This window comes from Brienomyrus brachyistius, chromosome 6 (assembly GCF_023856365.1).
Source record: "Brienomyrus brachyistius isolate T26 chromosome 6, BBRACH_0.4, whole genome shotgun sequence".
In the NCBI taxonomy this organism is placed as follows: domain Eukaryota; kingdom Metazoa; phylum Chordata; class Actinopteri; order Osteoglossiformes; family Mormyridae; genus Brienomyrus; species Brienomyrus brachyistius.
In genome coordinates this window covers 12,357,722-12,373,842 of record NC_064538.1, presented here as the reverse complement: position 1 = coordinate 12,373,842, position 16,121 = coordinate 12,357,722, and the positions used below count along the sequence as shown (strand labels likewise).

The window sequence follows — 16,121 nt, the reverse complement described above, 5'->3', positions numbered from 1 at the left end:
ACTGGTCCATTGCTGTCGCTATTAAGCATGTTAAAAAATATATGCATACTGTGTATGTCACCCAATACGAAACCGCACCCCCTAACAGAAAATATTAGAATTACTGTATAAGTAGAAAAATGTATGCCATATGTGTCTATCCATACATCTTTCAACATCTTAGGGCTGAGAAAGAGCTGAAACCAATTCCATGCAGCACAGGACAGGAGGCAGGGATATGCCTTGCACAGGATGCCAGTCAGTCACAGGGCACAGATTTTCACATTCACACACAATCTACTACACAATCTATATGCAGTACACAAATATTTTGTCAGATGAGGCAAAATAATGTCATAACAGCGCTGTCTGGTGGTAGATTTTTAAATACTTCGAAAGGGTGATGGATTATAAATTTACCACCTTTCCTGGGATGAAAAATAACAAATTTAACCACCAAAGAGTATTCTGCTATATAGACAAGATACCAAAAAATGACCAATATATTTCAAGTTCTATTATTTAACTTTTCATTGAAAACTCAATTGTGATACTTGGATGTTAAGAAATCATTACGGCGAAGTCACATATAAATATGTAACGAAACACCGTCGGGAGGGCGCCATTCCTTTTACAACAAACCAAAATGCTTTAGAAAAAATGTGGCCCGGAAACGGAAGTATAACCCTGTAAATGCTATTGTTGAACCGCTGATGTTTTTTCTTGAATTAAATTATTTAGGGTGCTTTTCCAGGTACCGTACTTTTCTTTCTTCAAGAAAGTACCGAAAGTATGCTGACGTTTCCGCTGACGTAACAACTGATACCGGCGTAGAATGACGTCACAACGCGAGGCGGGGTATTTTGGATATTTGAAACTGGGCGTTCGATGGACTTTAAAAAACCCCGAAAAGCTGTAAAAATTATTAAGGCCCTGAAAAATCTTTTTAAAATAACAAAGAATATGTACCTCTCTTAAAAATGTGATTTGTATTTGTTATGTTTTTTACATTATGTTTGTATACTGTTAAAAAAGGCAATAAAAATAAATAAATATTTGAAACAGGGCTGTAGCAGACGTCCCAACTCTCCAGGATGTTCCGTAGTCTCCTGCGTGTTGATAGCGGTCCCCTGTCTCCCGCAAATGATATACTTGGATACTTGTGTTTTTTAATGCGAAAGCGAGACCCTGGAGCTTATGTAGAATCTTTGGAGAAAGAGAGCGCGCGTTAGGGAGCCGATGTCAATATATGGGGGACTCCGGGAAATTCCGGAGAGGTACATTGGATGTCTGCTGTAGGTACCATACGGCTGGATGATGTGCGATGTTAGTACCGACATCGCATGTTATGAACTAGTCCACTACATTAAAAATGAAATGGAAAAAGGAAAGTACCCAAAAGTACGGTGCCTGGTGTGGTTATTGTCATCATGCTTATATTCGGTACTTTGTTAGAATTTCGCACACCAGGCAACGTGAAATATTTCTCGATGTACCCAGGCATGGTATGTATTTCGTAACATTAGTACTTAGATGTTCCTTTTATGTTTAAAATGTATGTGGTTGTAGCTAACGTCGTTGTGCAGTAACAGGCACGTCAATGACTTATGCATTGGTTGGGTGATATTAGCTCGTTCAGTTTTCTTTTATTGTCATTGAAACGCTGCACTGAAGAGCTTCAGTGTGAAATGACTGCCTAAACAATTAGCCCGACAGTTATATTTCGCCAGCTTAATAGATACGAATTACTTTATTTAACACCGCATTAGCTGGAAAAACAAAGTTTGTTAGCTTAATAGATTGTAATAACATTCTTAGCGACAACGGTGAGATGTTTTCAGTGTTTGTATGTGTTTGTGATTGATTTGTAATGGCTGGCGATGTTTCCTCACGAATTACATAATTGTGCGGTTAAATCCTTCTTCCTGTAAATGCCTTAAACTTATGCCCAAGCGTATGTTTTCTTCCTTATCCAAGTGAACCTAATTTTTGCTGTGTAATGTATATAATAAAAATATTGATGCTGTGGTTTTATTATGGTATTAAAGTGACCACCTTGAAGATTTCAGGTGGTAAAGTAATGCCCCTAAGATTTATCGTTAATAAACGATGTATATTTTTGAATGATTACATTATGTGTGTGTGGTTTATTTTAGTTTTAGTCTAATTAACTGCTCTTTCTTCGGTGCTGGTTTACTTCAAGGGCGGCATCTTTGCCCGTAGGTGTGCATGTGTGAGTGAATGGTGTGTGAGTGTGCCCGGCGATGGGCTGGCCCCCCATCCTGCGTTGTTCCATGCCTCTTGCCCATTGCTTCCGGGATAGGCTCCGGACCCCCCGCGACCCAGTAGGATAAGCGGTTTGGATGGATGGTTTACTTCATGACTGACTGACTAAGCAGCATTAGCCGTATGGAATTTAGGTTACACCTATATTTCATTATGCAACAAATTAACACTACGTGACGAATTTACAGTTGTTGTAGTATGCCATACTAACTTAACTTTCAATAGAATAATAATTTTGTGATTTATATGTGATATTGTGTAATTCTGAAATGAAAAAGGAGTTTTATAATTAACATTACAAACGTAAGGAGAGCTCAACCGGCTACACGTCTGGCGGTGGTTTTAGGTTTGGGGTGAGTGGATATTGCGGCTCTATCTTCTGGAAAACGATACAAATATTGGGTATGTTTGTGTCGTGATTTCAATCTCAGTTGCAGAACTGTTATACCACCTAATTGACCGTTTTAATTGCCCATTGTATGTGAGTGTGTGTGTGCGCCTTGAGATGCACTGGCATCTTGCACCCCAATGGGGCCCTGTGTTGCCTGGCTTAGGCTTCAGGTTCCCCCACCAGCCTGACCAAGATGAGCAGATTTAATAACTGATGGATAAAAATGGATGGAGTTTATGTGTGTCATTTGCAGAATGGATGCCATAATTGGCAGCTCATGTCTTGACATGTTAAACTACATGCCATTTTTGAAAGTCACCTGCCGGCTACTGCAGTTTCTCTGACTATATCTTCATCTTCAGGATAATGAGTTGTCGGACTTCGACCAGGGGCTGGGGGCGGAGAACGGCGAGAACGCCCCTGTGTACTGTGTCTGCCATAAGCCAGACATCAACTGCTTCATGATGTGAGTACTGCTAGTGACGTGCTGTCTTTGAGTGTTGCCATAACGATCAAGAACTGACACTCCCATTTTCTCAAGTCTTTCATTTTTCACTTTGTGTCATTACCCTTGAGTTTATGCTTAGTTGAAGTGGAAATACTGAATTAGTTGCTATCTCTTGTGTCCTGCAGCGATTGTGGCAACTGTAATGAGTGGTTTCACGGTAACTGCATTAATGTCACGGAGAAGATGGGAAAGACCATCCAGGAGTGGTACTGCGAGAAGTGTCGGAGTGAGTGTCCTTTAATGCAGCAAGTTGTTCTTTTTGGGCTTTGTGGGATATTTCTGCTGCTGCGTGATCACAGCTGTGTGCGGGTAATGCAGCAATCCCCTTTATAGGCAGAGATGGCTCTTTGGAGATCAAGTACCATCCCAAGGAGAATCATAAAGAGACCGACCAAGAAAAGATGGAGAAGCAACATGTTACACCAAATTTTAAGATCAACTGGCGGGTCAGAAATATACTACAATTAATTTTTTCCCTTTTTTACATGGAGGAAATGACATGCACATAGGAATACTTTAGAGTAGTCAAATTCTTCCTCTCAGTTAGTTAGCTGTGTCCATTAAAATGCTGTAGTTGGAATGGATGCGACCCCTGCCCTGCATGGCAGCATTTGTCCCAGGACTCCGAGGTCACTTCCTCTTCATGTCCCGCAGATGAAGCGTCATATGTGCGGTAAGTGTGAACCGTGCCGGCGCACAGAGGACTGCGCGCAGTGCGACTTCTGCAAGGACATGAGGAGGTTTGGGGGTCCCAACAAGATCCGACAGAAGTGCCGCCTGAGGCAGTGTGTGGTCCGGGCCAAGGTGAGTGTCTCCCACAGCAACCTGTTCTTCTCAAACCACCGAGTCCTCATAGATGCGTTAATCACGACGTCAGAAGCCTGTAAGAGCCATCACACCCCTTTCTGTATCTGTGCTGTTTTTTTTGTCCTGGTGGCTGCCTTGGCGACCGTCTCCATTTACAGAAAGTACTGCGGGTTCGAGCAGTGGACAGGCTTGCTACTGGTAATGGTAAGTGCACTTAAAATGGGCGGCTGACTGTGTAAGGACTTTTTATTCAAAGACGCTAATGTATCGAACAAACATGGCTAAGAGTAAATGAAAGCAAATGGTACACCGATAGTAACATGATCATATTCGGGTAGTTAACGTTTCATTTGGATTACTGTATCAAGCAATACATTTTGTACAACACTTAGTTCATAAAAGCAGTTCACAGTCCTGGACACGGTTCTCCATACTAGAGGGGCGATAGAGTGCAGCGCAGGACAAAGTTTCATCTTTGAATGTGAGTGCGGGTGGGAAGTGACTGACGTGTTTGTGGGAGCGGCAGAATAGAAATGACTTGCGGATTCCACAAAAGGGTAAACATTGCCCAAATATGGTTATGGTTAGGGTTCAACCCAATGACAGGCACACACCCAGGGATGCTTGTACTAGTAATGCAAAAATGATGCTTCATGAACCATCTGGTGTATTTTTTTCCCTCACTAGATGGCGCTCTTGGTTTGCTTTGAGGCATGCTTTGTGTCCTTTTTTTGAACAGAAAGCACTATCTAGTGGGGTAAAAAAAAACAGTAAATAGTTCATCAAGTGTCATTTTGCCATCACTATCTTGTACTGTCACCATGGAGATCCCACTGAACAAATGAAATTGGTACTTTAATATGTATGTCAATGGCCTCCCCTGAAGTTAGTAGGCTTTAGATTTGTCTTGTACTAAGCCTTGTTTTCATTTTCTGTTTTAACCTTCTAGCATTTGATGCCATGGACCAGGAAAAAGTGCCTCCCAGTCCAACACTTTCCCCATGTGCCAAATCTAGGGCAATTGCAGCCGAGTGGCATCATGGCACTCTGGACGGTACTGTCCTGGATCAAGGTATGCTGCTGCTCTTTTTCTCTCAAAATATCAGTCACCTGGTGTATTCTATGACTTTCAAATAATTGTTTTATTTATTATTATTTTTTTTAATGTTTTTGCTGTTTCAGGGTCTGAGGATGTCATCTCTCCAGATGATCCTGAAACAGGGGTTGGATGCCAGACTGATCTGACTCTGTTTGATTTGGGCGTCATGGAAACGTGTATCAGCTTTTTGACGTGTGGGCTAGACAGTGTGGAGGATACCAATCAAAGATATGGAGGAAACCAGATACCTTGTAAATCTCCATATTCTCGTAGAGAGAGTCTTCAGGATTGTCTGGAGGAAATATTCAATCTTGCCTGTTAGTTCACCTTTGGAAATGTTAAAAAGAAAGAAGGCAAGAACATGCCTTGCTTTAAATCTGTTAGTCTGTCGTTCTATTTGAGTGAGAATTTTCTAGAAGTTAAAATATAAAGCAGCTTGTACTGGCAAACCAAATAATGGCCCACTTTATTCATGGTCCCGTTCTGAGGTTTGTTTCATATTCTGCTATTAAATATAAGTCAGTGAGAAATGCACTGCGTTTACTAAATCAAAGGCTCCAAGAATACATCCATCCATTTCCTGGAACCGCTTATCCTTCTCTGGGTTGCGGGGGTTCCAGAGTGTTTCTTAAAAGCTATGGGTGCAAAGCAGGGAATAATCCAAGATGGGGCACCCACCCATCACAGGGCACACTCACCCAGGGGCAATTTGGTAACACCAATAACCTCAACATGTTTTTGGAAGGGGGGCTAGGGGAGGGATCAGAGCAACCGGGGGAAATCCACATGACAGCACAGGGAGAACATGCAAACTCCACACACATGTGACCCAGGCGGAGACTCGAACCTGGGTCCCAGAGGTGTGAGGCAACAGTGCTAACCACTGCACCACCATGCCGCCTTGAGAGGAAAATATGAAACTTATTTTAAACATTAAATAACATACATTTCAAGTAACAGAACAATACTAGTAATAATATCTGAGAAATCTAAAGTTATGGTCTGTGTGTATGGTTGCTTGTAATTGCAGAGCCAATAGCTATGTGACCAAAACCTTTTCAATTTTTACTATTTTCTTACTAAAATGAAATGCTGAAAACATTCATCCTCCTCACCCTAGTATGTAAATATGTATATATTTCCACTGCTATATCATATTTCACATTCTTATATCTATTTATATTAATACCTGTATATACCCTTATGCTTGTGTGTGTTTATATAAATCCACCTTATCTCTCGATGTCTGGAACCAACCACCAGAGCAAATTCATTGTATGCACAATGCCCTCTACAGGATTCTCTGGAAACAGCACCCCCCCCCCCCCCCCCCCCATTTAAGGGTGGCGTGGATCCTGTCAATAGTAAGAAGCTGATAGGAGCTCGAGCCGGGGGCGGAGGGTAAATTTTGCAAACGGGGGGGCACGTAACCTCAATCCGTCGGGGAAAGGGGGCATGTTCTCAGGCACCTCCCCCCTGCCCCTGCATTTGCCACTTCGATTTTAATAGAAAAAATCACTACGAAATAAATATGTACATTTCTAACTAATAAGTGAAAAAATGTGATATAATAATGTTGCAGTTTGTGAAATTAATATATTGACCATGTTGAATATATTCGTATACTACGTATATATCACTAGATACCACAACCGCACCCCCTAACAGAAATGATTAGAATTACTGTATCAGTAGAAAGATGTATGCTATATGTATCCATCCATCCATCTTCCAACTTCTTAAGGCTGAGAAAGAGCTGAAGCCAATTTTATGCAGCACAGGGCAGAAGGCAGGGATATGCCTTGGACAGGATGCCAGTCAGTCACAGGGCACAGATTTTCACATTCACACACAATATACTACACAATCTATATGCAGTACACAAATATTTTGTCAGATGACTAACAATTGTAATGGCAGCTGCAAATGCCTATACTTATTCTGGTAAATATTTTAAGTTCTATTATTTAACTATTCATGATACAGGATGTTAAGAAATCATTACAGCTAAGTCACATATAAATATGTAACGAAACATAATCGTGGGGGCGCTATTCCTTTTACAACAAACCAAAATGCTTTAGAAGAAATGTGACCCGGAAGAGGAAGTGAAACCTCAGAATCTGTTGTCGAACCTTAATGTTCTCTGTTTTTCTTGAATGAAATAATTTCTTTTCATTTTAATTAGATTCGGTTCTTTGTTGGAATTTCAGACATCTAGCTGTATAAAATATTTCCTGAAGTTCCCAGTCATGGTATGTATTTCGTAACATTAGTACTTAGATGTTCCTTTTATGTTTAAAATGTATGTGGTTGTAGCTAACGTCGTTGTGCAGTAACAGGCACGTCATATACTTATGCATTGGTTGGGTGATATTAGCTCGTTCAGTTTTCTTTTATTGTTATCGAAACGCTGCACTGAAGAGCTTCAGTGTGAAATGACTGCCTAAATAATGAGCCCGACAGTTATATTTCGCCAGCTTAATAGATACGAATTACTTTATTTCGCACCGCATTAGCTGGAAAAACAAAGTTTGTTAGCTTAATAGCTTGTAATAACATTCTCAGCGACAACGGTGAAATGTTTTCAGTGTTTGTATGTGATAGATTTATAATTGCTTGGGATAATTTCTTACAAATAATATGATTGTGCGGTTAAATCCTTCTTGTAAATGCCTTCAACTTATGCCCAAGTGTTTGTTGCTGACGAGCTTTTGATGCTTCCCTGTGCCATAGTTATTTAGCCCATGACGCTCACGTTCAGTTTAATAAGTGAAAAGCCAAAATTGTTTTATGTGGTATCATATAGACCTATATGGTGGTACAATTTTTGAATGGGTTCAAGGGGCAAATTTTGGGAAGAAAATGTAACTAAAGGAATGTAACTTAAATAGTATTTTGTAATATGATTTATATATCTAACTATTAACATTCATTATTACCATGAACTTGTTTTCTTCTGTATCGAAGTGAACATAATTTTTGTTGTGTAATGTGTGTAATAAAAAATATTGATAGGGTTGCTCTGGTTTTATTATGGCATTAAAGCTCCTTAAGTAACCACCTTCTTAAAGATTTCAGGTGGTAAAGTTATGCCCCTAAGATTTATCTTAAGTTAATAAACGATATATATTTTAGAATGATTACATAATAAATGTTTACATTTGGTGTGTGTGGTTTATTTTAGTTTTGGTCTAACTGCTCTTTCTTCAGTGCTAGTTTACTTCATGATTGACTGACTAAGCAGCATTAGCTGTAATCAGCTTAATGTTTTGCGTGTTGAACATGAAATTTAGGTTCCATCTGTATTAATACAAGTACTCATTTGATTCATTATGCATACCGAACAGTACGCAACGAATACATTACCATTACAGTCCTAGTAGTGTGTAATATTTACTAAATATACGGCTCGCCCTAACTTTCAATAGAATAATTATTTTTTGATTTACATGTGTTATTACTTTAACTGTAAACAATTTTCAGTTGTAATTGAAACAAACAATGAATTTTGTACCCTTGGTAACACAGTGAGAGCTCAACAGGCTACACCTGTGGCAGTGGGTTGGGTTTGGGGTGGGTGGATATTGCTGATCTATATTCCAGAACGCGATACAAACATGGTTAATGTTTCCATCGTGGTTTCAGTCTGAGTTGCAGAACTACTAGCTAATTGGCTGTCTTAATTGCCCATTGTATGTGAGTGTGTGTGTGCGCCTTGAGATGCACTGGCATCTTGCACCCCATCGTGGGGCCCTGTGTTGCCTGGCTTTGGCTCCAGGTTCCCCCACCAGCCTGACCAAGATGAGCAAATTTAAGAACTGATGTATGTGTGTCATTTGCAGAATGGGTGCCATAATCTGCAGCTCTTGTCTTGACATGTTAAACTACATGGGATTTTTGAAAGTCAGCTGCCGGCTACTGCAGTTTCTCTGACTATATCTTCAGGATAGTGAGGTGTCGGACTTCGACCAGGGGCTGGGGGGGGAGAGCGGCATGGATGGAGAGAATGGCGAGAACAGCGAGAATGCTCCTGTCTACTGCGTCTGCCGTAAGCCAGACATCAACTGCTTCATGATGTGAGTACTGCTAGTGACGTGCTGTCTTTATGAGTGTTGCCATAACGATCAAGAACTGACACGCCCATTTTCCCAAGTCTTTCATGGCTTTGTGTCATTACCCTTAAGTATATGCTTTGTTGAAGTGGAAATACTGAACTAGTTACTATCTCTTGTGTCCTGCAGTGGTTGTGACAACTGTAATGAGTGGTTTCACGGTAACTGCATTAATGTCACGGAGAAGATGGCGAAGGCCATCCGGGAGTGGTACTGCGAGAAGTGTCGGAGTGAGTGTCCTTTAATGCAGCAAGTTGTTCTTTTTGGGCTTTGTGGGATATTTCTGCGGTTGCGTGATCACAGCTGTGTGTGGGTAATGCAGCAATCCCCTTTATAGGCAAAGATGGCTCTTTGGAGATCAAGTACCGTCCCAAGAAGAGCCGTGAGAAGGAGACTGACCAAGAGAGGATGGAGAAGCAACGTGGTACACCAGATTTCAAGACAGACAGGCGGCGTGGATCTCGGGTCAGAAATATTACGATTTATTTCTTACTATTTATTGTCTTTCCATTTATTTATTTATTAATTTTCTCCATGAAGCAAATTATATGCACATAATGGTAACTTAGAGTAGTCAAATTCTTCCTCTCAGTTAGTTAGCTGTGTCCATTAAAATGCTGTAGTTGGAATGGATGCGACCCCTGCCCTGCATGGCAGCATTTGTCCCAGGGCTCTGAGGTCACTTCCTCTCCATGTCCCACAGATCAAGCGCTCGGCCCGTATGTGCGGTGAGTGTGAACCGTGCCGGCGCACAGAGGACTGCGCGCAGTGTGACTTCTGCAAGGACATGAAGAAGTTTGGGGGTCCCAACAAGATCCGACAGAAGTGCCGCCTGAGGCAGTGTGAGGTCCGGGCCAGGGTGAGTGTCTCCCACAGCAACCTGTTCTTCTCAAACCACCGAGTCCTCATAGATGCGTTAAGCACGACGTGAAAAGCCTGTAAGAGCCATCACACCCCCTTCTGTGTCTGTGCTGTTTTTTTGCCCGGGTGGCTGCCTTAGTGACCGTTTTATTTGCAGAAAATGCTACGGGTTCGAGATGAGGAGTTCTCCATGATGAAGGAGCAGGACTGCTCCCTGCCTAGAGAGCGTCACTTGTCGGATGATTATGACGAACAGGAGCTAGAACTGTACCAACAGTACCGGGCTGCGGGATACGAGGACCACAATATGGTAATAGTGCACGGGAGATATCTGCAGATTCACTGCCATGCTAGTTACTGTTGTCAATCTCAATTTTTCAGCTGGCTTTTAACAATGAAAAACCTTTCCGTTCAAAACAAATAATGAAACTGTTAAGTTCATAATCAGAACTCACTTCTCTGTAGGTTTTTTGAGTTAGGTTTGACTTTTATCTTCCCCTGTTCATCTGGGATTGGTAATTTCCATTTTCAGGTTCTCTCTTTAATCTATAACTACTGTGCGGAATATCAGTGTAAATGTTGCGTTCTCTTTCTGAACCTCCGGCAGCCTTGGCTTAGTGATGAGGATGACGGACCTTTCCTCGATCCCGTGCTGCGCAAGAGGGCCGTGAAGGTTAAACACGTAAAGCGGCGAGAGAAGAAGTCAGAGAAGAAGGTATGTGGCCGTCTCTCCTGCAGACGTCTTCTCCTGGACCCTGGGCTGCGATGGCAGACATGGGCCGTTTGCATGACGCTGGAGAGGAAGAGCAAACGGTCGGTGCTGAAGGGTCCTGTCTGTCTGCCTGCCCTCTCGCAGAAGGAGGAGTATAAGTCACGGCGCCACAAACAGAAGCAGAAACACAGGGACAGAGTGAAGCACAGCGAGAGGGGCGAGCCACGAGACAGCGGAGGCCTACGCCAGTGCCTGGGGCCCGGCTGCGTGGAGGCTGCCAGGACCAACTCCAAGTACTGCTCCGAGGACTGCGGCATGAAGCTGGCTGCCAAGTAAGGGAGGGAATCGGAGGTCGCGTTTGATCAGCTTCCTAATACTTAAGTGCAGATGGAGAGAGGGAGGAAGGCAGTGTAATAAAGGGGTGTATTGTAGCATTTTAACTTTTGGTGTAGGTTTTGTGTATGGAAAGCCAGGATGAGAGCGGTGGCAGGGTTGAGGAGGTGTTCCGGAGAGAAGGGCAGAGGGAGCCCAATAAGGCGTGGGCTGGTGCCGTGACTTGGCGGTGTCCCCTCCCCATAGCCGCATCTACGAGATCCTGCCGCAGCGAATCCAGCAGTGGCAGCAGAGCCCCTGCATCGCTGAGGAGCAGGGAAAGAAGCTGCTGGAGCGCATCCGGCGCGAGCAGCAGTCAGCCCGCCTGCGCCTCACCGACATGGAGCGGCGCTTCCACGAGCTGGAGAGCACCATAGTCAAGGCCAAGCAGCAGGTGGTGCAGCAGGACGAGGAGGTGAGGGCCCCTTGCTGACCCTTAGGGGGCGCTAACTATATGTCCTTTGCCTCTGATTGGATTTCACCAGATTTAGCACAAAATTATGTAGTGTGCATTTAATGTATGTTGTTACATAGATTTTTTTCTTTTTAATTTAACTAAAGAGTTAGAAAATATACTACCGGGTGATGTCAAATCATCGGAAAGAAAGGATAGGATGAAAATATTATAATAAAAGAATACATTGACTGAAGCATTAGGCGATATTATGCAGTAAGTATGCGTAGGCTGTTGAGGTTGCATAATAAACTTCCCTCTTAATGGAGGGCAGGAGTTGTACATGAGCATATGTCTGCTTGTGTCTGCTTGTGTGCTGGGGAAGATGAAAGCAAAACGTTGCGAGGTAGAGATAGGAGAAACGGGTGTGGGAAGGTTATTTTTGGACCAACCACAGCAGGCCGGGCCCATCGTGCACCGTTGTTATGGTTGTTTTGATTCCCAAAGAAGTTATTTATAGTTGATTTTCATTATTTACTTACTTTTACCAAAGGCAGAATTTTCTAATGAGAATTCCAGTCAGGTATCATGCTTAAAAACCTTCTGGGAGGTGAACCAGCATCTTCCCAGTTCATCAGCCCTGCCACTGTGCGGCTCATTCTGGAAAGCGGGTCGCTCTGGATTTAAAGCGACCATGTAGCCCAAGTGAACTGACCAGCTTTGCCGTCCTGCAGGTGAACGAGGGAGACAGCGACGACACTGACCTGCAGATCTTCTGCGTCTCCTGCAGCCACCCCATAAACCCCAAAGTGGCACTTCGCCATATGGAGAGATGCTACGCCAAGGTGAGGACCTCGGGGTCCGAGGGCTCCCGTCAGCGTGTACATCTGCTCTGTCATCGCCACCATTCCATTTTGCTGGTTAAAGTGAATAGTGAGCACGTTTCTGTGGAGCTCCGGGAAGGTGCATGTTCTCACGTTCGCCCTGTCTTTCTGTTTTCCTTGGGCAGTATGAGAGCCAGACATCTTTCGGGTCCATGTATCCAACGCGGATTGAAGGGTGAGTTTATGCCTGTAGCTACCAGTGAAGGTCATTCCTTCCTGGGGAAGCTCTAGCTGAACTGCATCAGGTTGCGTCTGATAACGGGGCAAGAGGATGGAGAAATACTCAGGGTGTCATTAGAACACAGAACGTGCTTATGCAAATTTATTGGAATATTCTCCCATTTCGAGATACTTTCCTTGTCGTAATAGTTGTTTCTGAATGTCTTTGCAGCGCAACAAGGCTTTTCTGCGATGTTTACAACCCTCAGAGCAAAACCTACTGCAAGCGACTGCAGGTCTTGTGCCCAGAACACTCGAGAGACCCCAAGGTAGGCCAGCAGGCCATCTGCCGCCTCGCAGCACGGGGACCTCGTCTCCAGCTCCCACGCTGCCTGCCGTCTTTCCCGTTTTTAGCTAACCTTTGTGCCCCCCTCCCGCCCCTCCCTGCAGGTGCCTGCTGATGAGGTATGCGGGTGTCCCCTTGTCCGCAATGTTTTCGAGCCCACCAGCGAGTTCTGCAGAGTGTCCAAGCGAAAGTGCAACAAGCACTACTGCTGGGAGAAGCTGAGGAGGGCCGAGGTGGACTTGGAGCGAGTTCGAGTGGTCAGTGCAGCAGTCACGCATCGCGCACACTTGTCACTTGGAATCTTCCTTAATGCAAAGAAAGAAACTCATATTATCTAGCTGTTACTTAATTGCAATTGTCTTCCCTGCCAAATAGGAAGGACTATACAGTGTGAGTAATTATGTTGCAGGCCCTGTTAACTGATCTTGTTTAATCTTTAGCCCAGGAAGTGTTTTTTTTTTTTTTTGCACCCTCTGTGTAAAAAGTGCCCTTTTAACCCTCTGTTTCTTTGCTCTTTTTCCTGAAACTGTCTGGTTAATTTATCTTTCTGTGATTTCAATGCAGAGTACCGATATTGCTTTACATTTTCATTTATATTTCATAAAGATAAGATTCCTTAAAGCACAGTGTACGCAGTTTAAGTGGCAATAAGCTGCATCAGCGCATGATCCCCAACCTGACCAGACCAGAAAGTCTCAAGCCATTTTTCTCTCCCAAATAAATAATGACCAAGGGGCTTGTGATATTCCATTAAATATTGACAAACTAAACCCTAAATGTCACACAATGAACATGTGTTTAGTGTTTTACATTAAGCAATAACAGTTTTATGAAAATCACATAGGATCTAGGGCACAGTTTTGAGGATCAGTAATTGTAAATACTACTGTAGGACATTTCGTGCGGACACAGATTTATGAAATTAAAATAGAATTATCCTGAAAAAGGAAATGCGGTTGAAATATGCAATAATCATTTAGTAAACACTGCTTAAAACGTTAAATTATCATTTTTGCATTCATTCCAGCAGTTTACATAGGCGGCCTATTTTATGCAAAGAAATACTCTTATGCAAAGGTTAATTTAATCTTTAATGTAGGGGTCCTCGTCCGTGGCCAGTATTCCAGTGGGTCATGGATGCTTTCCAGAAATAAACTATTTTAAATCTTGTAAGACTCCCCCCCCCCCCCCCCCCCCCCGTTGTTTTTGTTTGCCATAAACCAGCCAGCAAACATGAGGTGCTGCTCCTCCCTGGTGGCTGTAATGGTATTGCAGGGCAAAGACCGCATTAGCATTTCTCTGATTTCTCTGTGACGGACATGTGCCGTGTTACCTTAACGTCACCCTCCCATGCGTGTTGACGTCTTTCCCGGCTGACAGTGGTACAAGCTGGACGAGCTCTTCGAGCAGGAGCGTAACGTGAGGACAGCCATGACCAACCGGGCTGGACTCCTGGCTCTCATGTTGCACCAGACCATTCAGCACGACCCCCTCACAACTGACCTCCGCAGCAACAAAGACAGATAGTCCTCCACTAAGGTCTGCGTCTGCCCTGGCTGGTTCTCATCAGTATTCCTTGTCGGTATAATTCCCTGTATTGGCTAACCTGTGTTCCTTTTCTCCCCGTTTTATATTTAGAAAGGTCGCTGGAAGAGACCGATGCTGGGGAGGAACTTTGTTTTTTTAATGTACCCAGATCCACACACTGTTTTGTGTCGTCTGTTATCCTGACCATTCACCTAAACACGTGCTGCTTTGACATTAATGATTTTACTTTCATAGAAAACAAGCTGGGAGTTCAAAAGTCATTAATTTTGTCAGTGAAAAGATAATAAACCCATAATAACCTCCCAGCTGTCACATGACTGTGAATCATTATGTCACTGCAAAACACTGCCCAACAATAAATAAGGAGTTTTAAAGCTACTGTCTTTTCTATGACCTTTTGTGTCCAGTGCACATTTTTTTTTAAAAGGATAACTTTGTAATCATATTTTTCTGATTTCTTTTAATCTCCCCAATGTATACTACATTAAAGAAAAACATACAGGGTGCAAAAATCAATGTTTTGTATAAGCAATGTACTATTTGGTAGACATTTTGGATTATTTTACTATTACGTTTAATTGCCAGGTTGAAAAGACATGCTGTAATGAATATTGGGGCCTTACAGTAATGCACAGACATGCCAGTAATGATTTGTTAAGAGTCGAGGTTTTAAAGGAGAGCGTACATTCCCGGTTTTGTATGGCCAAGTTTCAACAAACAGTAAACTCTGCAGCTTGGTTAACAAATCTTTTTGAAGGTGCTTTTTTTTGTATGTGTCACGTAACAAATAAGGAAAAGGAAATGCATTCTTTTAGGGTAGTGAGGGATTGGAGTGTGAATGAGGTCTTCAAGCAAACCAGAGTCACTTTTTTTTTTTGGTTAAACAGTGATGGCAAATGTAATCTTGTGTTACTGTTTTATCTCTGATAGCACAAGTGAAACACTTAGCTTGTACATTTCTAACAGCTCCCTAGATCATAAAGTAACTACCACTACTGCCTTTCATGATCCCTTTTTATGTTCAATGTTTATGACTGATGAGACAAGAATGCAAGTTATTTTAAGGCTTTTTGTGCAACATAATATGCGAGAGTCATAAATTTATTTGGTTTAAAAAATGCAACATGGAACAATATCCCAAAGGCCATTCTTAAAACAGTAGCTATGTGTGACAACATAAACTGATCACCAACAGTGCATTTAGGACACAGACTTTATTTTCCTTTTTCCCTCCAAGTGAAAACTGTCGTGGTTTTTTTCTCCTTCCCCGCCAAATCAGAAGTCAGAAGTCCGCTTGTGTAGTATCCAGAATTCAGTCTTTATTGCAACAATGAAGTTACAACCAAGGCTGGACACGTAAAAGTGTGTCCAGTACTGTTTTACACCAATTTTTATATAAGTTCTTATCATTTAACAATATCTCATCACTTAAGCGTCATCATTCCTTCAGCCATTCACAATCATTGTTTTTTCCCTTAATCCACACCCCTAGGTGATAAGTTTGTCCATCATTTCTGATTATAATGCTGAATGGGGGAGCCGTCACTTTTGCGAAACCCCCTTTGCTTCCAGACTGCTCCAAACAGATGGCATACACTGTGTGCGTAGGCAGAGTCTGTGTAGATTGTAACTGTCTTATGTTGTCCTCGCCGGCACGCTT

The 16,121-nt window shown here is 42.7% G+C and overlaps 2 protein-coding genes across 2 annotated transcripts; both read left to right on the top strand.

Moving 5' to 3' along the window:
* Positions 1–663: 663 nt before the first annotated feature.
* LOC125745082 (CXXC-type zinc finger protein 1-like) lies at positions 664–6,213 on the top strand. The gene is made up of 8 exons (XM_049017566.1): positions 664–1,484; positions 3,019–3,122; positions 3,290–3,390; positions 3,498–3,610; positions 3,819–3,968; positions 4,130–4,175; positions 4,921–5,043; positions 5,154–6,213. Exons 1-8 carry the CDS (start codon positions 1,410–1,412, stop codon positions 5,390–5,392), a joined length of 951 nt encoding a protein of 316 aa, XP_048873523.1. The 5' UTR covers positions 664–1,409; the 3' UTR covers positions 5,393–6,213.
* Positions 6,214–7,056: 843 nt separating this feature from the next.
* cxxc1a (CXXC finger protein 1a) lies at positions 7,057–15,207 on the top strand. The gene is made up of 15 exons (XM_049017565.1): positions 7,057–7,325; positions 9,019–9,149; positions 9,315–9,415; positions 9,523–9,650; positions 9,889–10,044; positions 10,204–10,356; positions 10,654–10,761; positions 10,903–11,090; positions 11,338–11,545; positions 12,259–12,369; positions 12,534–12,583; positions 12,800–12,896; positions 13,018–13,170; positions 14,294–14,452; positions 14,552–15,207. Exons 1-14 carry the CDS (start codon positions 7,323–7,325, stop codon positions 14,438–14,440), a joined length of 1,734 nt encoding a protein of 577 aa, XP_048873522.1. The 5' UTR covers positions 7,057–7,322; the 3' UTR covers positions 14,441–14,452; positions 14,552–15,207.
* Positions 15,208–16,121: the final 914 nt, after the last annotated feature.